At 34.8% G+C, this 22884-nt stretch overlaps 2 protein-coding genes across 4 annotated transcripts; one reads left to right on the top strand and one right to left on the bottom strand.

Annotated features, from left to right (window-relative positions):
* Positions 1-1903: 1903 nt before the first annotated feature.
* LOC120329475 (uncharacterized) lies at positions 1904-7933 on the top strand. Of its 2 annotated transcripts, none has more exons than XM_039396122.2 (4): positions 1904-2585; positions 3087-3316; positions 3984-4154; positions 4828-7933. In XM_039396122.2, the coding sequence occupies exons 1-4, from the start codon at positions 2488-2490 to the stop codon at positions 5652-5654; spliced, it is 1326 nt and encodes a 441-aa protein (XP_039252056.2). In that variant the 5' UTR covers positions 1904-2487; the 3' UTR covers positions 5655-7933. The 2 variants fall into 2 exon arrangements, with proteins under 2 accessions (XP_039252056.2, XP_039252055.2); XM_039396121.2 differs by having other exon boundaries at positions 1906-2585; positions 3981-4154.
* Positions 7934-8492: 559 nt separating this feature from the next.
* On the bottom strand, positions 8493-14736 carry LOC120329497 (uncharacterized). 2 transcript variants are annotated; one of them, XM_039396145.2, is made up of 5 exons: positions 14592-14736; positions 11499-11612; positions 11024-11129; positions 9330-9535; positions 8493-8914 (listed from the first exon to the last, which is right to left on the bottom strand). In XM_039396145.2, exons 2-5 carry the CDS (start codon positions 11574-11576, stop codon positions 8672-8674), a joined length of 633 nt encoding a protein of 210 aa, XP_039252079.2. In that variant the 5' UTR covers positions 11577-11612; positions 14592-14736; the 3' UTR covers positions 8493-8671. The 2 variants fall into 2 exon arrangements, with proteins under 2 accessions (XP_039252079.2, XP_039252078.2); XM_039396144.2 differs by having other exon boundaries at positions 11415-11612; positions 14592-14721.
* Between the last annotated feature and the right edge of the window lie 8148 nt (positions 14737-22884).

The following is a 22884-nucleotide window of genomic DNA, read 5'->3' as shown; positions in this document are numbered from 1 at the left end:
GAAATTTGGTTTCATCACATATACTTGTTTCAAGTGTAATTCGTTATTTGGATCAATTCGATTGTGCAACTTTACAATATAACATTTGGCATTCAATACATTGTGTGCTTATTGACCTCTGAAGGAGTCAAGATCGGAGTTACACTCTGTTAACGTGTGTTCAATAACACGGGAGTGTGGACACGCAGATAGGGTCGAATCTTTGTTGCCCTATAATTCATTTAATTTTCTTAACTTTTGCGGTAAATTTTCAAGTAAGAACTTATTTATTCGTTTTTTTTTGTGCTCACGATGTTAATTTGTGATAGCTAATATAAAATGAATGCAACTTCTTATGCTGTTTATTGTTGTAAACTGCTTGTCTGAGGAAGTCTGATTTTGGTCAGACAAGACGTTACAGAAATACGTTTGTGTTGGTGTGCAGCAGGGCTCTTGAATTTCTTATGCTGTGCTGTTGTAAGCCTATGGTTATTGCTTTTCTAGGAACGCCTAATATTAAATTTCGCATCAGGATTGTGGGAAAAGCGTTCAGTATGTTCATTTTCATACAAACTAAAGAATTTATTTAGTTACCAGATGTGCGCTACGAAACTCATTGTCCGGGAGTTTTCAAGGCCTCGTCTCACAGTCTATATCCATGGTAAAGATTTACAAGTCTTTAATAACTTACTTATAGGATGGGATTTACATATTTATTCCGGGGGAAAGGAAAGCCGACAAGACGGCTCAATCATATGGCGAACCACGGCCTCTTGTCCGGTTACCAGTTCAGGTCGGGTATGGAATTAGTTAGCCAGTTATTTGTATTCGGAAGCATGGACTTGATGGTGGAGGAAGCCGTAACCGCTTAATAACTTTATAATTTTAAAATCCTGGAGTAAGCAACTTGAACTAGGCTACTCTAATTATTCTCACCACTTGGAAACAATCGGACAAACGTCGTCCTTCTGTCCTTTCTATTTAATTTAAACGTTTCATGTTATAAACATGTTTAATTTGGTATTCGAATAATTTAATTACCGGTACATATGGTACGGTAGATGGATACAATATCAAATGAGTTTTATGAATCTCACATCACAGCATCAATAATATATTTAACTTACTTCTAAGCAATGAGCATATATACCAGGGGTGGGCACAATTTTTCAGTATAAGAGCCGCATGCTGTAAGTCAGAACTTTAAAAGAGCCGCAGAATTTGTGAATTTATTAATATTATCAAAATACCATGAACAGAAAAGAAATTCACACAAGAGTCTAATAACAATAAATAGATAAACAAGGCAGCTATACTCAAATATATGCACAATTTAATTTCATTTAAATTGTGTTTCCTTATAGCTCATTTAGGAGGGTGGTCTCGTAAGAAGTTTTCATGATTCGTTTCATGGTGCCGTTTAACATTGCTGACTTTATTCTGACTTAGTAGCTTATGACAGATTAAGCACAAAAGTTTATTCTTCTTACTGGTAAATTCGTACGTTCTTCCCATTCTGACTTGACAACTCTGTTTTCATCTTCGTACTTTCGTTTTTAATTGAGGACATATCGCACAGTAACTTAGTTAGACTATCTAACCGCAATCAAGCTGCAATACCGCCGACGCATCAATAAATATTGACCATTGTGACGAAAGATTTGCTGACTTGACTGACTTAAATTCAAAATTCAACGCTACAGCAACTTTCCTACGAAAACATAATTTGTCTTAATCATTGACGAAAACTTCTTTACGGCTTTTTAATAAATTGAAAAAGTTTACATTGAAGTTTTTCTCTTAGTTGAAATTTGGATAATAATTTATGTTAGCGAGAAGAGCCGCGGTTTGCCTACCCCTGATATATACGCTCATTGGTTTGTATGATGACAGTAGGCGTGTCAGCACAGCACAGCTGCTTCCGCGAACTATGAACTGCAGCCTTTTTCAATACCTATTTAGGGTCTAAAACAGGAACTTCGGCACTTCGATTGGCGAGATTTTTTTAGTGATCGCAAATATACGTTTCTGATCGCAATTGCCCCACTGACATGGTGAAATGATTGAGATGGATTTGTAGAGTATGTTAATGAAAAAATGAAGTGTTACTGTGAATACAAAGAATGTTAGACGCATTTTGGTGAAAATTTTTTGATCGCATAACGGGAAAGGGACTCTATAATCGGGAATCTTCAAAATATTGTAGTGGGGCGACACAAATAATTTGGTCTCGGTTGAATAAATATTGGACGATATTTGTTTTTGCGTATTGTTTGCTAACTGTAAAATCCTAACACGCAAGCGATTAACAAGCTTACACACAGTTCTAATGTAGGCTAGGTACGGTACATTACCATACTTTCTGTTATACCAGCGTGTGAAAAGCGTTAATAAGTAGTGGGACTGTTCATTGGTTACAACCTTCCTTGTAATATAGTAGTCAAACATTTTATTCACACTTTGGATTTACAAAGTCGAAAATCCAAGGAGTTCTTGTGAACAGATGACATGGCGGGATGTGGACAGCAAAACCAACAGAAACAGCATAATGTATATAACATTAATATTTCCTTGGGCAATCCGCAAATTCAGCGAGAAATTGTGCAGTAAGTTGGTTACTTAATTTACTAGAACACAAGTTTGCAAATGTACCGTATCATCCTGGCATCTTATTTAACTGCCTCCAGAATACAGGAATACTGTATAAGCAATGTCGAGATTGGAGGAATTTTGGAGGAGATGAAATAGGTTGATGTCTCTCTTGTGTCAGCTTTGAATTTAACAATAAAAACGCATTTGAGATTTTGAATAAACAATTTGAATGTATTTCTGTTAGCACTGCATTGTAAATATAATATTTAGATCCTGATGCTTGTAAAAACTGTCACAAATATTACTTCAGATAGTATATGTGTTGATTGGTGACATCTGTTTGGGTAAGACATATCTATAAATGACAATATAGTCTACTAAGTATTCATGAACAGTATCTTAGTTTATCAAAAAAACTAAATGCCAGTCTAATATTTCAAGCTGGACTGGACGGTTGGTATAAACCAAATGTTGCAATTTAAAATATCTTATCTATGCCTCGGTATGTTATTCAGAACAAGGACGACTGAGATTGCTGCAGGGGAGATTGGACTGATAAATATTCCACAGACGGAAGAACAACAGAATGCTCAAAATGTTGAACAACAACAGAATGCTCAGAATGTTGGTCAACAACAGGCAGCTGTTATCGTTCCACCTGTTGTAATCGATGAAGGTGTTGATGCTTTGAATTTGTCATCAAAAATCTCAGAGGCTCTTGAAAGTGATGCTATTGAAATAAATGGTTAGTAATATTATTGCGACAAGATTTGTTTAAGCCATTAATAACAAATAAAATTGATAAAGACAATGTAATTGAATCTAAAAAAAAATTGGTAGAATGCCGCACACCTTCATATGTTATTCACGAATGATTTCAATAAGCAGGGCTGTCATCGATATGAACCCAAAAATAAGGGCATCAGGGAAACATAATGATAAGATAACAAAGAACGAAATGTAACAGACAAAGTGGATTTATGCCAGTGCGACTCGTGTCTAATCTAATTTGCACTAGAAAAAATTTGCACCAGCAATTGCACCAATCAATAAGGTTCTTATCATTTCTAGCAAGTCAATCATGGGAATTGACCAATCTGAGTGTCTTGTATTAGAACCTCTACCTCTAGAATGAAACAAAAATAAGGACACAAGTCAAAATAAGAACCTTCAAAAAAAAGGACAAATCTTGAGATGAGGACATTATGGCAGCCCTGTATATATGTGTAATTTTTCTCAAAGTAAATGAAACTAAAAACATGCTTTTTAATGGTATTGATTTAATGATTTTTCTGTTTTTTCACTACTACGAATCAGACTTCTATAAGAAAATATTTCGCCCAGCAGGCAAAATTTAAAATAGCCCGATGAAAATCCAGTATGTAAATAATATATTATATTATATTCAGAAGATCTTGAAGTACAGAATCTTCAAACGAAGAAAGATAGAGAACCAACTCAATCTAACCATCCGCCACCTCGTACTCAAATTCTCAACCCTCAACCAGAACAAACTGCAGCCGTTCCAAGTTATATGACTGCACAGAGTTTAATTAATGCTCCGAAGATTTCGATGCTACAAAGTAAGTATAATATATTTTGTAGAAGTTGGAATGAATGGATGGAAGTTGGAGTCGTTTTTTAGTGAAGTCAGTGCCATGGACATATTAAAAAAATATTTTAGTTGGAGTCAAATCCATATAATTTTTTCTTTAGCAGAATATTTTTGTCATAGCTATAGTTAAGATATCTGAACTATTGTCATCACTGATAAAGTCGACGTTTTTGAATCTGAAGTTGAAATCAGTTTTTAAATATTTTTGAGTGGAAATAGATGTATCCTAGTTCATATCCTTGAATTAGATAGTACAGTCTGGAAGTCAATGAGTTGTTCGTAACTTATTCGTAGACTGATCCAAATTCCCTTTCGCCGATATAATGAGTACCAGGAACATTTTTCCCTCAATATTTGACAGCTCACTTTTTATGATATATTGCAACCTGGAGTTTGTACGAGCCGCTACTGATACGCAAGGAGATGTTATTCTAGATGGTACAGATTATGTTTGGTTCACAGTTACTCGGTGGGCATTGGGCTTGAACTCGAGATCTTAAATCTGTGAAGTCAATATCGCTGAGTCCAAGGCCTAAACCACTAGGTCATTATGTTCGAATGCATTGAAATATCCTGTACAATGTTCTTTATAGTTTATGCGATACATAATTATATTTGAAAAATAATATTTTATTTCTCAGGAAAATCTTCTGAATTATTCGACCAGTCTGAATATGAAGACGCAGTACCGTTCTTGGAAGAACTGGCAACCCTGCAAACCCATCAGGATTTCTATACAGTACTTAAGATGGTCGAGTGTTTCATACAACTTGGTAGAGAAAAAAAAGCAGAAAAATCTATCGAGAACCTACGAAATATTTTGATGACGTCATCGGTGATCAATGCCTATGATGTCAGAATCCTTGCGACCGATTTGATTTCAGATTCAGCATACATTCGCGCTATAATTTTGCTTCGAATAGCAAGTGATATGTACAGGGCCTGCTCGGAATCGCCTGATGATGTAATAAAAGGGATTCAACTTTGTGTCTGTAGGACATATGATGCCACTGAGTCATTGATAAAATCCGGTGGTCGATCTAAAATTCTAGGAGTAGATTACGGCATAGAATACATGACAGAAATGCTGGATGTTATTCGTGCAATAAAAAACGCTGATCCAGTGAATAAGGCAGTGAAGGAGGCTTGGTTCTGTGAATACATAGGATATAACTATTCATTGGCAGGAGAAAAGAAAAAAAGTGTGAAAATACGAAAGAATGGATATGAGGTTTTGGAGAAACAGTTCGGGTCAAACGCCTCAAAATATCAAATTTACGGTTTATTGCTGCATAATGTCGGTGTAGAGTATTATAATCTGAATGAATATTCAGAAGCAGCATCTCATTATATCAAAGCCATTGGTGCATATGAAAAGGCTTCAGATTATAAGATAGAAGCTGAGAGAAAGGAAGATATTGAAGATTCAAAAACTGAGCTGAGGAAAACTCGCGCAAAATTAACCTGAAACCTGTATCGCATATTCACGGCGAATGGTAATTTACTAAAATTATCTCTAACATTGAATAAAATATGCAAACCCTTAAATCAGATTTGTTAATGTAATTTGACACTGTAGAAAATATTCACCAGTTTTACTTGCATAGCCCAGTGATGTCACCACTTTATTATTCTAAATCTAAAATATATTATTTTAATCTCATGTTTTATGAACAACTGATCGGGCATGGTTCATAGGTAAACCAATATCTCAAAATATTATCATCTATGGATCATACTTGATCGGGCTCGAGTTTAGAGCTTATTTAATGCTTCAATACAGTTACTGGTCAATTTTGGTTGATTCGTTGAATGTTTTTATTGTACTAACTTTTTTGCAATGTTACGCACTCTCATATCTGGTCGATGTTACAAGCCACCACAAAAGTTACTGGAACTATATACAATTATGGTGAGCGCGCACTCGTACAGAACTAAAAGAAACTGACCTATTAGTAGGGCTGGGCATTTCGAATAGTAAATTATTCCAATCGATTAGGAGCGGAATTTCGAATCCCGGCAATCTTGTTTTTTTCTTTTCTGCCAATGGTTGAAGTAAATTTCTCAATTATTTTACTGAAGCCATATTTTTTCAACAAAATTCTGACATACCACTCTATTCTGTAGTGAGTTATTAATGAAAACGTGTTTATTATTGTGTGTGAACTCTCAGCAATCTGTTTGAGTGGTGTAATTTACATTTCCAGTAATTTATGTGTCTGGGGGACCCAATACAATAAGAAAGTTACATACAATTATATATATCCCAAGTATTCGATTCGAAAAAAAAAATTTGATGCGATTCTGAAATCATCAGGTATTCGAAAATGCCCAGCCTTACCTATTATTAGTAACACTGAAGCCCTAAATCGGATAGAATTATGAGGGTGCATTCAGTTCAGGAAAACTACCAGAGAACTATGATGACATTATTTTTTTTTAATTCTACTTGAAATAATGATCTGTTTACATTTTTACAACTTCTTACCGAGATTTCTTTTTTTCATTTTTAATTAAATTGTGTTTCATACTGTTAGCATTTGATAATTGGAGTGATTTGCTTTTGTTTTCTCTTTTACATTTAACCACTGAACTTGACAATTTGAGCCATATATAATGCGATTGTAGTATGCTTTTATGGAAATTATGGTAGCATTTCATATATTATCTAAATATTGTAACATTGTCATGCATTGCAGCACTGTACTTCTCAGTATAATTAACTCTTTTTGACTCTTTTTTTTGTTTTGCATTTGAACAGCATTAACTTGACAATGTTACCATACATGATGCGGTATTGTAGAATGCTATTTATATATGGACAATGCTTTTTAATGGGTAATTTGGCATCTGTTGGTAATAAAATGGAAACATTATCTTGCATTTTCAGAGTTATGTCTTGAAATAACCGGTGGATTGGTTTATTTACCAAGGTTTATTTATGATTATGAATCAATATCGAAAAAATTACTTGAAGTGAACTTTATTTTGTGTATATTGTGTTGTATATTTTTCTAATTGAACAATTTACTTTCTTTTTATTATTACTCATCGATCTCGATCTGTAAGTATGTTGATAGGTATTTTTCTGTCTGTCTTTTAGATGTACGCTATATGTCACGAAAGTGAGCTTGAATCTGCATTTTGCATGTGCATTCATCAGATCTCGGTCCAGAAGCCTATTGATTTTGGATGAATCATGTCTATAATTAGCAAGTTATTAATTATTTAGTGATGAGACACGCGGTGTCGCTATTGAGTCAGAGCGAAGTTATACACCACTAGATCGAGAAGTCGGCGGTCTCCGATCGCTATCTCGTATTTTATTCTTGTTCTATTATTTCATGATCAATTTTCAGCCTAGCATGGTCGGCCCATGCCAAAGGTAGACAAACATACCGTTCGTAGTTCGGTATTTCTCAGATCTTCCTTCCCTTTACACTTTCTATTAATTAAATGCAGTCATCTAATTCCAACATGTATTTGTTATGGGTTTAACCATTTTTATAATTTATACAAATATTATGTCCGATTCCTGTGGGGGCTTGGAAACGCATTTACAGGTAAATTGCCTCCCTACTTACGGAGTTTTCTACCTGCGAGGGGGCTTTTGTATCGAATTAATTTCGTAGGTAGAGTTTCCACTGTAGTTCTTCATCGTTACAAGAATCAAACGTAGACAAAATGTCATTCATATATGATAAGGTTTGGAAACAAGTCCAATTACAAAGTCTATTGACATTTTATTTTTGTCTTTTGCTGACATAACGCGACCTAGAATTACATTTTCAGATGAAACAAATTAAACATCTTAATTTGTGAGGATCTCTAATTTCATATGATGTCTTTACGTAAGATGTGTTCTGTTTTTTGTACTTCCGAAGTATGTGAACCAAGATTGCGTCACCGGAACGTGGTATGTGTACCAGGTTTGGGTTAGGTCATAATTTTATACCAATTTTCCTTATTTTAGTTCTATTACGAGTTCGGGACTGGCTAAGTGACTACCGTGGTATTTATACCTGAAATTATGGCCTAACCTGGTACACATATTACGGTGTCCGCCATCTTGGTTCACATACTTAGGAGGAGGTACCCTGTTTTTTGCGTACATGATAATCAAGATTATGGATTATAATGAAAATTATTGTGTAAAATAAAACAGGCTTATGACTACTTGACCTTGGGTTTGGAAACTTCAGAATCATATTGGGCATTTGCACGTCCGCCAAGCTCCATTTTTGATAAATGCCGCTGAATTACACTCTGTGTCATTGTGCATTTGATAAATAGGTGTAAATGCAAGTCTCCTTGACGTTTTCCTGTATTTTTATTAGAATGCATTGACAAAATTATATTTTAATGATTACTTTTAGAAACTGTATTGTTCGCAGTCTAGGAAATCAATATATGGGGTGAAAAGAAAAATAGGTTGCGAGTCTAGAAATACACAGGATGAGAGGACGCGTCACACTGAATCCTGTTTCACGAGAGCTTTTTGGCCATGACGTATACATCCACCCCGTATGGTAGAGGTATGCATCCCGTTTTTATCACATTCACCATTTCAAATCCATTCCTTTTATACAAAGGCAGGGTGGCTGGCTGTCCCTGGCTAAAATGGACAACAATGGTTTTATACTTCATCAAAGTTGCTTGACTGAGAGCGTGCTTCACCATCATTGCTCCTATTCTTTTAGATCTCCAACTGCATGACACTGATACATTCTGCAACAAATTCAAAATATTTTGAATGAGTAAAACACGAGTAGAATAGAACTCGTTTTTTATTTAACAATAACCACAAATTCTGGACTCTCATATATTATAATATAGGATGTCCTTAAAGTCTCACAATTTTTAAAATTGCAAAAGGAATTTGTCGACACCTTATATTGTTTTGGCCCTCACAGATGTATCAAATGAAGCAAAAATACTTGAACAAATACTGATTGAAAACAACAATCCTGGTTAAGATATATTGAGACCTGACTTCATAATAAAATTGAAATTGCGAAGGGAGTTTATGGACACTCTTTATTACTCGGATATAGGTGTATCAAAACTCGCTCAATGGCATTTTGGGTAAAAAATATACAACACATATAATGCTAAATAGAGGAAGTTACATAGATGTGCTTACTTTCAAGGCAATTATTTCCCCAGTTTGAATTTCGCGTTTTTCCAGTTGATCTGCTTCATGCAAAGCCGCTGTTCCTACTTTTTCCCACTGACCATCTTTGAAAACCTCAGAAATCCAAAATTTCACGTAAGTCTTGTCTGCGTTGACAATCTCCTTTTTAGTCGTTGTCATTCCCGGTGCAAAGAAACGATAAAACGAAACTGCATCTAATCGCAAAAATAACATAAAACGATTGGTAACTTTTTATTTTATCGAGTGCTAAATTTGTTTGTGTTGAATTAGTTGTACTTAAACAGGAGAGTAATGCTCCAATATAGGAACACCAAGGCCAAAGTCACCGGTACGGCAGTCTTTCCGACTTCGACTGACCACCAGATCGCGATCGCGAAACCACTACAAAATGCGGAATTTTGGTGACGTCATCACACAAAAATTATTACCGATAAACGAATCACATATCAGCAAGAAGAAGAAGAAGAGAAAGAAACAACATAATAACAAAACGATTCATAGGTCATCTTCGTGTCCAATAACTTTTTTACAACTTGGTGCAAAAATGGTGACATCATAGAATAAAGAATTACTGCACTCAAATATCAGTTAAAGCTTTTTATCGTTGAAATTATCGCTTAGGGTTCGCACTATCAGCCCATGCTGGTCCAAGATTAGTGAACAATCCAGAAATGAGCGAACCAAACAATCAAATTTGGGATTCAACTATACCAGGGATGGCGAACCTTTTTCAATGAATGGGTCAAAAATTATATTTATATCGCGGAACAGAAGAGAGTGGGTCACAGATATATGATCAATGTTTGTATCTATAAGAAACTTCTGAAACAAATCTTTTAGGCTTCAGTTGGTGTAATTTCAGGCTTTACTTATGCATCACTTCTAAAAGGGACTTTTTATGGCTCTCGATTTTATGAAATTAGAGTACGAAAACACGCATATGAATAACCAAAAACGTTTAGGATGATGCGGTAAATTATTTTACGGTTTCAAAGAGTTCGGAGGGAATCCCACCCTGACAGTGTTCTATTTTTCGATCAACTTTCAACCTCATTAGGGCACTTTTACACTGCCCCATTGGTATTTCAGATTTCTAGGCTTTTATTTCAAGTCTGAAAGATTTTGTTCTCTTAACGGTATTGTGGGCGAGGAACTATTAAAATACAAAGTAGCATCTAGTTCTCTCATAACCCCTAAAACAGTCTGCAGATAAACTTCCGAAAGAGACCAGACGTAGCGACAAATGAACATATCAGTTGCATTGTTATTTCATAAACGATGTCAGAGCCAATAGCTGAATAATGGTTCACAGCGGTGCAGACATGCGTCCAAGATTAGGGGTTTTGAAAATTACCATACCGGCCCGAAATTAACAATTTGAATATGAGCTCTCGCGGCCCTGACTGCCCAACTGACGGTAGATTATAATAGTTTAGGTATTTTTAAATTAATTTAAGGCCGGTTTTATCAATTTTTATCACTGATATGTTAGCATTTTTTTTAAATATTTTATTCGTGCCTTGGCGGGTCACGAATAAAACGCGGTGGGTCACTTTGTGACCCGCGGGTCAGTGGTTCGCCATCCCTGAACTATACCATCATTTGTCCAGTTTACCCAAGAAATTGGCAATCACGAAGTATAACTGTTACACCGATACTACGACTTAAACAAAATAACTCACTTGCAATAGTCGGGAGAAATATTTGAAAAAAGAGGAAAACAACAATATACTGAGCATCGTATCCGAAGTAATTGAGAAGCAATACGGTCAATCCTGACAGAACAATCTGAATATAGTTTAGTAAGGTTAAGATTTTAGTTATCTTTTTTGTCGAACTTTGAAACTTGTAATTTTTGCATGTGGCATGAGAGTTTCATGAACGTGTTACATTGATAACGACAAAGCAAAATATTTTAAAATAACAGTTTTTTTTTTCTGGGGATTTTGTCAATGTTCGAAATTGAAAAAAAAAAAACAGCTGGGAATGCATTCTGTTGTAATATGAATTTTTAAAACTGTGATATATATATACTTCATTACAATAAGATTTTTCTGAATATTTTGACCCTACCAGTAATCGCCAATTTTTCACAAATAAAGCTTCGAATGCAGTAAACACGTTTTCATGTAAACTGTTGTTGACCAAAACACGTACTCCTGGTATGTCGTCGTGTTCCAACTCACGAATTCTGAAATCGAGGTCGTCAACTGACCATTTGACATCTGGGTACATTCTTAGAACTTGATGATATTCACCGTTTAAACTAATCTAAACATCATTAAAAGTTTATGATAAGCATGCACTATTGTTTACTAGTGTATATACCACTGGTTCTCAACCTTTTTATTTTTCGAGCGGCTAATAATAATCAACCGATTTTTCATCGTGACATCATGTTTGCTTACACAATATTTTTTTAAGAATATCTTAAGAAGAAGTTAGACTAGGATGTTAACGAAAGCTTACAAATATCTTGCATTTCGCGGAAAGAGATTTTGCTATTATTAATTATCTCCATAACAATAATACAATCTCGTTCAAGTATCATTGTGGCAATGGACACATGCCAATCCGATGTAGGAAGTAAATAAGAAAAGACCTACATACAGTTCAGTACTGTAAAGTCGTAAACAATACAACACCACTCTAATTGTTAAGTATGCAGAACGGCAGAACTAGAACGATTGAGAGTACCTTCCTAAGTAATAATTACACTGTAAAGAAACACTAACCCCACATGTATAACAATATTGTTTTTCGACTGTAATATGATTTCCTCGATTAGTATGACCAAGCGTGTGGACTCAAGTTTTGTAGATTGAACTGAGGTGGTTCTAAATTGTTCGGTTAGTTAACAAAGAGATGGAATCCTCGACTATTCAATGTGCAAACCAATGTTAATCTGAAACATTTCTTTCTATAAGCTTGTGATAATGCATGCGCTTCTAAAACTTCCAATCAGTGCTGCCTATTATCTATTTGTCTTCAAATCATCAATATATGTTTATTCGCTCATATCTACTCAATAAGTCGTAATAAAAGTATTCAATAATAAAAGTTTTGCGAGAAACGATTCAGGTAAAACACTCGGGCTCACCGTCTACTCCGACTCTTGAAAGCTTCTGTTTAAAAATATTGCATGCGCTTCTTAAAAATAATTTGAATACTCTGATGGCCTTGCACGCATACAATTTATTACTTATTGTCAAGTCATATGCGCTTACGCGGCTTGTTCAATTTATCACCTACCATTGCCTTTTATTCTAGACAATTCAGTTACGCTGTTCAGACTCAGTTACGTTGTTTGGTAATGTCTACACAAACGCAGTATCTTAGACCAGGGGTGACCAACCTGCTTTCGACCGCGATCGACTGAAATCTTCAAAATAGCTTGCGATCGACTGATCGGTAATAAGGTCATACACATAAACGAATGAATACTGAATATGCAGATAACTACACACATTCCACCCCTGCCAACAAGCTCGGTTACGTGATCGCAATGTTAATGAAATCGCCACAAAAATTTGTGTTTTTTGTGTTCCATTCAATTTGATTATGTAATTGTACCCGGAGTAAATTTTCAGCATTTATTCGAATCATACAATTCAAATTTAAGACTGCTTAATTTGTGTTAAAATTTCCTCAAAAAACCTTGCCAAGTATCTATATTATCTGAACAGCGAAAAATAAATATGCTTGAACCATAAATGTTACAAAACTGCTCAAACTTAAGTATCTAGAATCTAGATTCTAAGTTACAATTGTCTCCAAGTCCGATTATTCGCTCGCTTGGGCATTCTGATGCCACAGCTGCCGTCGCGAATTCAATTTATCTCACTGCAATTGGAGTGAGACAATAGCTTTCGCATACTGTAGAAGTTATTGTAGGATCGTTTCTCAGGCATGAAACACGATATTGGATACGTTTATTTCTAAACCGTGCCAGCGGCGAAACTTTTGTTACGTAATAATATGCTCTATTGGATTTGCCAGGACTCAAATACTTTGTGTGTACCGTTACTACCGTATACTTTGTTGTGGTGATATGCCTGCATGACTTCGCTACATGCAAGGCTCGTAAAGTAGCCTTCCACTTATCGCGATTCTGTGTCAATTAAATGCAAAATGCATTAAAACGTAAAGACGAATCCACTTATTTCTGTTGAGCTCAAATATCATAGTTATTATCCTTTGTATTCAGTCCCGTCAAATCTTGAACCAATATTGTTAACTACGTACAGGATAGAACTAGAAGGCAAATTTTTTTGCGATAGTCATTGTAAGCGTGATGTACTCGCAATACGCGGAAATAATTATAATCAGTAACTTACTGTGCGATTAAACGTGTGATTGATTAGAATGCCTATGCCAAACAATGCAAATTGCAGGCCTAAATATTTTTATAACGCAGGCCATTCAAAGAATATGGTACTCCTGTAGTACGTGAACCAAGATAGCGGACGCCGGAACATAGTATGTGTGTACCAGGTTAGAGTTAGAGCCATAATTTTAGATACAAATACTACGCCACTTGGCTAGTCCCCGAACCCGCTATAGAACTAAAATAAGGAAAATTGGAATAAAATTATGGCCTAACCCTAACCTGGTACACATACCACATTCCGGTGTGCCATCTTGGTTCGATACTATAGGAGTACCGAGTATATAATGAAGCCCTAAGACAGTGGTTACCAGCCTTTTTTTGGCAAACTCCTTCTTTTGTCTATTTTGAAACTCTTCATTCTTCGACCTTGTGCATAAAACTACTTTATTTGTTAAATCTTTAATAGACTCTTTTCTAGTGATGTGCGAAGGTCGCACACTTGCTTTTGTAGAGTTTAAGTAGTTTATTAAGTATAAGTACTTTGATAATATTGAATATTTACAGAATAAGAGTATTACTACAGCGAATACGAAGCAAAAATCCTACCCGGTTGGGAAATCCTACCCAAAGAGAAAACCCTATTCAGTCTGTTTTCTAAGCTTCATTAACCTAAACGTTACTTACTATACTAAAATAAAACTAAATCAATTCACAAGATGTCACAACTATGATGCCCGCTAAATAAATGACGCAAGATTCGCTTTGCTTTGATCAAACATGGAAAATTTAAAGATATTTATACAATAATTGATTGTCTTTCATGATTATGCATGTGTATTTTTTATGATTAGTGATTAATAATGCTGTAGTAGATGTACCGATTAACTGTGTTTTATATATTAATAAAAAAAAAGACTCACTTTGCCTCGTTACTATTACCGCCTTCAAATTGCATGATTATGGCGTCACGAAAGTCATCACAAAAACCAGTGATGGGAATCCGGCCTAGGAAATTTAAGGGATCGACGAACCCGTTCATATTTCTCAAAGATATCAGTTGCATATGATTCTGTTTAATGAGGAAACCTACTGTTAGTGAGTTCGATACAAAAGAGCAAAGTGAGTTCTCAAAATATTGAATCTCACCACTGACAACAACCCACCTATAATTTTCACCAATAACCAATAATTCGGAAATGGAAAAACAACAGCACTTGCACTTTTACCAAGGTTAAGAGAATGGGATCTCCGTACCAATCCGAATTCTTTTGTATTGTACTAAATCTAGTTAAGAGCTATCCTCATGTTCTCTAACAGCATCTAAATATCCATCGATAGTAGAACTACTCTGAGCTTCCTTTGGTAAATTCGTATACGTTTTCTTTACGTAGCTTTTGAAAGAGGAAGCTGCTCTCGCTTCAGCTTTTGATTGATCAGGACATAACGTCATGCCTTTCATACGAACCGTCGTTTGTCTACAACCCGGGTGGCACACCAGGGCATGCTTTGAACTGGCATTCAAAAGATTCATTACAGCAGGGGTTCTCAAACTTTTGATGTTGTGGAGCCCTTGATGAGGTTGAATATTATTCATGAAGCCCCGCAATAAAATTATGAAAAAATGCAAAATAAAAAATAACACACACATTGTTACCTACCGATTAATGTTCCTGAGTAAATTAAAACAAGGCGGTAACATTTCGACGGTACCGTTGTCAAATTTTATTAATGCTGTTATTGCTTTTTTGGACAGTTACAAAATTAGCCAAGTCAGTATTTTGAGAAGTAAACGAATAGCTCGCGGAAATTTAGGGGTTTTCTTGCGGATCGCTAGGGCACAATGCGAACCTATGTACTACGGCACAATCCTTGTTCAACCCTATTTGCGAAACAATACAATATACTATATCTCTCGAGAGTAGCCACTCAGGAAATGACTGACCCAGCATAAACCGTTGTTGAAAACCAAATAATAATAATGATGACAAGAGAATAATTTACCCACAATTTCCCCAAAAATCATATCCCCATTTGAAGATGGAACTGTGGATCATCGTAACTTATTAGTGACGGTAGCCGGGCTGCCCTATAGCTTTACCAGGTTCCGTGACATTGATGATTTATGTGTCTTGTGCCAACGTGAATTAAAATGCTAAATGATTCGATTCACAACTGTGTATCAAATCATTTACAGTACTCTACCCTTTACACTAACTTACTGTATCTAGAGTACCGTGCGTTACCGGTATAGAAAAACTTCCGATTTTCGCATAGCAAGATTTCGCAAAATCAAAAAGGATGATCACCGTCAAGTTTGGCGGGTTAAAAACTGTGTTCGCATAAATTAAAAATAATACATTGAAATTTTGGATAAATCAGAAATCATAGGATTCATAGAAAATTTAGGAATAAATAAAAGTAATAGCCTTCTAGCGACACATACAATCTTTGACAATTTAAAATTTCATAGCAATTGGTCTAGTAGTGGAAGAGAAAAGAGATTTTTCATATCAACAAAAACGAGAACGTAACAAAAAATTCCTACAACAACATGATATTATTGCTAACACATTCTTGATGATATTGAGCGAGTTCTATCTAAGATACAGAGGTACATAAACAATATATCACACGGCGTATTTGTAGGTAAAAATTGAAAAAGGTGATCAGTTTTATAGCTTAGGCCAGTGGTTCCCAACCTTTTTCATGCAACCAAAATTTTCTAAAAAGTAAGTTCTGTAAAATCTCGCGAGTCAAGAATATGCTCAAATATGGAATTATATGTACTACTTTGATGGTCGCAAAACTAAATGAATAACATAAAACAATCATTTTTACATAACATTCATTTCTTCGGAAATTACCTCAACGAGAAAAAGCTGCGCTTGTATGCCCTATAGCGAGATTTTGAAATCTTGGCGTGGCGTTATCTAAGCCAGTGTTTTTCAACCTTTTTCGAGCCATGGCACACTTTTTTCATTGAGAAAATCCCGCGGCACACCACCAGCTGAAAATGCGGGAAGAAGACCTAATATTCACAATATACGGTAAGTGTTATATTGTTAATATAAGCTTTTTTAACATTGAAGAAAGATGTTGAATTGGACATCTTGAATGGTAGTCAAATAAAAACAAAGACAAATCGCCACCTGCTGCTGCCACCTTCTGGTATAGAACAGTATTACATGATTACTCTGCCGGGCGCTACACCGCATAGACATACAAATTGGAGAATTTCCCACGGCACCCCTGACAATATTTTACGGCACATCGGTGTGCCGCGGCACCCCGGTTGAAAAACAATGACCTAAGCAAAATGAATGCTGCCAAGTTTTCACGCTGTGATACTTCGCACGCATCCAATTACTATTGAGTAATACTTAAATACCAAATATAAAATAAACAATAAAATTTATTAAAAAAATGAAATTAGGAACTTTTAGATTTTTGTTAAAAAAAACGAGCGACTCAAGGAAATTTTCATGTGATCCCCTGTTTGGTTGCGACACATAGGTTGGGAACCATTGGCTTAGGCGACTCGTAAATAACTTCTCAGTAATAACTTGTCAGCATCCTGAGTATAACTGAGTTACGAAAAGTAGTTGAAGATCAAAACAATTCCCCTACATATTCGTGTCACAGGTCTGTATTTTGTTTTTAATTTTCAAAATTGTACTATATGTTCAATATAGATATTAACGACTAGCGATAGACTTATGTAGCAGAATGTTAAACAGTTCTTTTTAAATTTGAGAGTGGATAAACACGACAATTCGAACTCTTTACTTCTATCTCAAAAAAAAAATCAGTTATCTCAATTGAAAAATTTTAATCAATTTTTTTCTGAATTACAAATTTGCTGATTCATTTAAACGTAATGCTTGATCGACAAATGCGCTAAACATGACTGCTTCGTAAAGTAAAGATACTTATAAGCTACTTCAAAATGCACGATTTAGCCTCTTACTCTTATCTCGGTAAGATTAAGATTTCCCCCATCGTGCTATAGTTTGTCATGAATTAATTACGTGTGGAAAGAATTCGTGACTGGTCGATTCAGGTTGCTTTCTGGTTACGCTATATGCGATAAGTCCACAAAACGAATTACTTCATGGTACTGCGACCGCTACCAAACACGTAAATATGCCTGCCTATATATAGACATACAGGGCCACACTTCTCCGCACGTTTTTTTTTAACCAGGGTTAAGAATTCCCCTTTGTTCAGTGCCCATTCAACATAATATAGAACTTTTGAAATCACTAGTTTACTGTAATTAAGTGCTTGCTATCATTTCGAAAATTGTAATATTTGATCGTTCACAAACTTGTCATTAGCACTTCAATTTACCCAAGCGTAGTTTTTTGGATTTATGAACATTTTAGTCAATAACGTTGCTAAAACTACAACTTTAAGTCTTACAATTTATTTATTCAACACAGAGAAAATCTACTTTCAGAATTTTTTTGTAACTAGTCTTTGATTTTTAATAAAAATGCAAACCCAAACCGGGACAAAGGGGATTTAAGACCTGGTCAATTAATACTCGTCCTCACAAATTGTTATTGCATTTTCTGTCAATTTCGATATTTAATAATTTTGCGCATTGTCTTCCAACAAGCTTCAAGACAATCCCAGACATGTCTCTACAGATACCTAATAAGCCACATTCAGTAAGGAATCGCCATTGTTCAGCGGTTAAATCGTGAATTAAATTCATACATTCACAAAACCACTGTAGAACAGAAAATATGAGAAAACTGAGCGCAATATTATGAATATAGGGTATAACGACGCTATATCGTTCCAATAAATGTTATTTCAGGAACAATGCGATAATAGCGGTTCATTCCATCTGGCCAGGTGTCGTTTATTGTTGACGTCACAAACTGAAACCAATTAAGCTATATCAATGAATAATTGATAGATTATTTTATACCGATAAATATTACAGGACTGTTTGATCAAAATTACTTACATGGGTTTCGTACCACAGTGATACAGCTTTTATCGTGAACATTGAACCGTTTTCAGAAGGTATTTTGATCAGTTTGCAGTACATTTGTCTAAAGGGATTTATTAATTATGATGTAACTATGAGAATATATGTGTAAGAGTGCTTAGTATGAACATCATTATGGATAAAAGAAAATTCATTATTGCAAACGAAGTGTACACGTGGATTTGTTATTATGTTGTCATTCTTTTCTTCTACTTCTTGCGAAAAAATCGTTTTCTCATTTACTACAGGACCAATTGCTTTGAAATTGGTGGTTGAAGATTGTGTTCTTCGCTAGAAGGTTATTAATTTCATTTATTTCAAACATTTCTGTGGGCTTTCTGTTATTTGTGTGTGATGACGTCTTAAAAATTGAGAATTGTCCGTTTTGTGGTCTACCGTGACAGTTTACATACCTGTACTACGTAGTTTTGATTTTCGTGTCCATATATTTGAGCATCGCTCTCTTGTAATTCGTATCGCGTTGGAAATAGTTCATGTCATTGCCTTAGCAGCAGTTTCTCATAAAATTAAAAACCATAAACTAGAATTAAAACAGATCATTAGTCCTAATTTTTTACTGACAACCGGAAATGTAAGAACCAAACCGATTATAAAAAAAAATAGATAAAAGGAGTCAAGTTAATTGCTGAGGTATGATTACCGTCATTCGAGGTTTCAAAACAGATCGAAACTACCTTAAAAATTGGGCTTAATTAGTATTTGTCAAATTTGGAATGTTACAAAAACTAGCAAATATTTTAGACACGTTAGGACCAGTTATGGTACCAGATATAACCTATTGCTCATTGAGATTATTTAAGTGTGTGCATAGAACATCAATTATATTTTCAAGCATGTTAAACGTGTAATTTTGTGATAGAATGAGGTATATTTAAATCGAAAACCGCAGCCAAAGTGCTAATTACATTACTACGAAAGCTAAAAACATCAAAATAGATAGTGAAACTGTTATTCTTATAGAATCGAGATGATTTGTCAAAAAATTGAAAAAAAAACTGATTCACCTTTTTAAAATTTTGGTTAAACTATTGTTACAGTTGACATTGTTACAGTGATTAACAAAATAATGGTGACTCGAATTTGAAATAATTATTTTTAACGTGACTAACTAGTTTGCAGTAAAAAAGGTGCCTTATTGCGAATCAAAAATCCCCCTCTGTACAGACAATATTGGGCATATACATAGTGGGTTTGCTTTTGTAGGATAGCTACACCATACCTGTATCTATAATGCAGTGCTTTGTAACGTCTTGGTATTTTAATCTGTGATGAAATATTTTAATGCGTGATGTAAATAAGGACCTCACGGCGAAGTGTAAGGCAAGAAGAAGATCGAGTTTGAATTTGAAATCAGCAAAGGTTTTACTTTCGGGGAGGAGATTTTTCAAGAAGTATAACTCTTAGTTACACTTTAAGATTTAAATTGAATATTTCGTTTTTTGGGATGTGTCGGTATTATTTTCTCACAAAGGACCGCTAACAACTTTGGTCTCGTATGGAATTTGAAAACACAAAGTTGATACAGAACTTCCAAAGTTGAGTTTGAAAGATTGAGCGTATAATATCTTTAGATAGAATTAAAATCAGCTCGTTTAAACGAACAATATACCTTTACAAAATCATAAACTTTTGTTAGCAATGCCACAAAACCTTGAAACTTGTTTGGGTAAGAAATTTGACTGAATGAAATGAGTGATCCACGCTTAGCCAGATAGAAAAAACGGCATGAAATTCTAAATTGTAATACTGAATGAATTTATTTGAAACTTGTGTCAATTTTAACCAACCCAAACCTTTTAAACACGGACGGTAAACTTAATTAATTTTATTACCACGAGTGCACAAAAAGTTAAATGGCAGGGTATACCCGTGTTATTAAATGATATCACTGGCTTGATAAGCAACAAATGTATAGTGGATGGATCTTTACGCTACACTAGCAGGATATAAAGGTAGTTCATGATAAAACACTACTCATGCAGACCCATTACTACTGAGTGATTTCTATCAATATTAAAGATCAGTCTTGCCAATGGTTGTAAAGTAAAAAACATGTAATTTAATAATTCATGATGTGATAAATAATGCTGGGTACAAGACGAGAAATGAATGAAGCAGTATCAATCACCGAAGGCGTACAAGAAATTTAACTTCGAAGGGGGCTGTTGTTCAGAGTTGGTGGATTTGAATTGCTAAGCCTGCATTACAAATTTCTGATTATCGCAAGATTTCGCCTAGATAAATAATGTTCGAGAAATACAAAAAGTAGCCGTCCTTGAATGCGAAATTGGGTTCGTTTTAAATTGAAATGAAACAGTGCAATTTTTGGGGCAATGAACATTGCTCTCGAGAGGAAATTTAAAAATGCGTTTTTTACCAACAGTAGTATAGATCCATATGTATATGTGTACTGCGTATCCAATAAATAGTTGAGCAATGGAAAATCTTTTTGTATCGTTTTATAATAAATCCACTCATTATAAATAGATGATTATTATTTTAACCATGGCTGCAAACATGAGAAGAATGAAGGCCATGGAACTAGAGAATACTAGAAAAAATATTGTTTATAAAAGAGTAGACGTTGATAAAATATATTTTATGTTGGGCTGGAAAAGCAAACTATCTTCGAGTATTGTATTTAGAACACATTAATTTAATTTGAATTTTGAAATGAAAATTTTAGCAAATAACTAAACTAAAATTACATCAAAATAGGCTAATCTGATATTTCCCCTCATTTTAATGTTCCAAATATGAAATATTATTTATTTTATAATTTGTATATGGAATGATGGAATGTTCTGATATAGCATTTAAATGATACTACTATTTTAAATGCGCTTAAAATGTTAGGCCATTTTATTTCATTGCTAAACTTTTCCGTCGTGAGTCATCTGAGAACGAGCAGAAGTTAGTTTCGCGCCGGTATTTTTTTAATCTGCTTACATGAAGTCTTAGTATAAACACAAATGTTTTCTTGGAATAATTAAGCAAATGTACACACAAAATAAGGACATGAGCAAAAATCACAGTTTGTTTTATGAAATTTTTTCAAAGGTACGCAGAATAAGGATATCATGTTCTTGTAAACATGCGAAATCTGGGATTTACGTCAAATTCAATCCTTTCGTTTTCGACGTTATTATCTTAAATTCCAATGGTATGGCAATAAAGAGATACAACTGGCACACACTTGAATTGTTTTTTGTTTCAATAGAAATGTTGATACATGTTCCCTTCCAATACTCATATTGATAGAAAATATAGACTGAAAACAAACTACATTGCGTGACAAGGGAAATGCGGATGTATAGCTAGTTACTAATCGGACTCGAAATAAGCGTCAGCGTTATATAACGAGGTAGAAAAGTTGAATGCTAAAGATTATAGCACACTGATGGGTTCTTACATGCAACGCGTAAAATTAAATTAGAATTTGCACCCCAATTGCTTTAATGGAAGGCTACTGTTTTTATTTGTGTTTAATTTTTCTGTGGGATCTGATATTTCTGCTAATCAGCGCTGTGTAATTTTCTAATTATAAAACACGTTTTTATGATATCGTGATGGGTGTCTTTGAGGTTTTATGAAATCGTGGCGGCTGGTATCGGTAGTCTATTGTGGCAGATTGCATACCCGTACCACGGCGTTTTAAACTTCGCGTATATTTGATCATTGCTCTCTTGTTTAAAAAAGTACCATACGTTGACTATTTTTGATTGGAAATACCACAATTGGTGTGCATAGACTTTTGCAAGAATATATTTTACTTCAATATGCCGTCTACAAGTTTTACCGCTTAATTTAGGAGTTTTGGGTAATTTCTGGAAGTTTTTAGACGAAATATTCAGTGAATTTTTCAGTGAAGTACATATGCATCGATTTTGAGTATCCCAAATTACAGTCGGTATTAGGAACTAGTATATGATAATTTGGAGAATCGTTCAGGATAGTGATTCCAACTCGTTTCCGCTAATTTGCCTCACTTCGCTTATTTTAAAACATTTTATTCCTCCCTCGCTATGCATAAAATCTTTAATGGATCCCAACTAGTGTAATGAAAAAGTCTCTCTTCCGCTTGTGTACAGTTTGAGTAGTTTATAATGTGTGAAAAACTATAGGATATTAGAAATACTACATCAAAGACGAAATTCCTCCCAGAGATCGACAAAATTCTTCCGTTGGGG

Source organism: Styela clava, chromosome 12 (genome assembly GCF_964204865.1).
Source record: "Styela clava chromosome 12, kaStyClav1.hap1.2, whole genome shotgun sequence".
In the NCBI taxonomy this organism is placed as follows: Eukaryota; Metazoa; Chordata; class Ascidiacea; order Stolidobranchia; family Styelidae; genus Styela; species Styela clava.
This window is presented reverse-complemented; position numbering and strand designations above follow the sequence as displayed.

What these genes read in the sequence shown, in the direction of transcription:
- LOC120329475 (XM_039396121.2), top strand. Translation starts at nt 2,488, where the DNA reads ATGGCGGGATGTGGACAGCAAAACCAACAGAAACAGCATAATGTATAT. An exon ending in TGATGCTATTGAAATAAATG is followed by an intron (nt 3,317 to 3,980) that starts GTTAGTAATATT and finishes TATTATATTCAG; the next exon opens with AAGATCTTGAAGTACAGAAT. An exon ending in GAAGATTTCGATGCTACAAA is followed by an intron (nt 4,155 to 4,827) that starts GTAAGTATAATA and finishes TTTATTTCTCAG; the next exon opens with GAAAATCTTCTGAATTATTC.
- LOC120329497 (XM_039396144.2), bottom strand. Translation starts at nt 11,576, where the DNA reads ATGTACCCAGATGTCAAATGGTCAGTTGACGACCTCGATTTCAGAATT. An exon ending in TGAAAAATTGGCGATTACTG is followed by an intron (nt 11,130 to 11,414) that starts GTAGGGTCAAAA and finishes AACTATATTCAG; the next exon opens with ATTGTTCTGTCAGGATTGAC. An exon ending in ATTTCTCCCGACTATTGCAA is followed by an intron (nt 9,536 to 11,023) that starts GTGAGTTATTTT and finishes TTTTGCGATTAG; the next exon opens with ATGCAGTTTCGTTTTATCGT.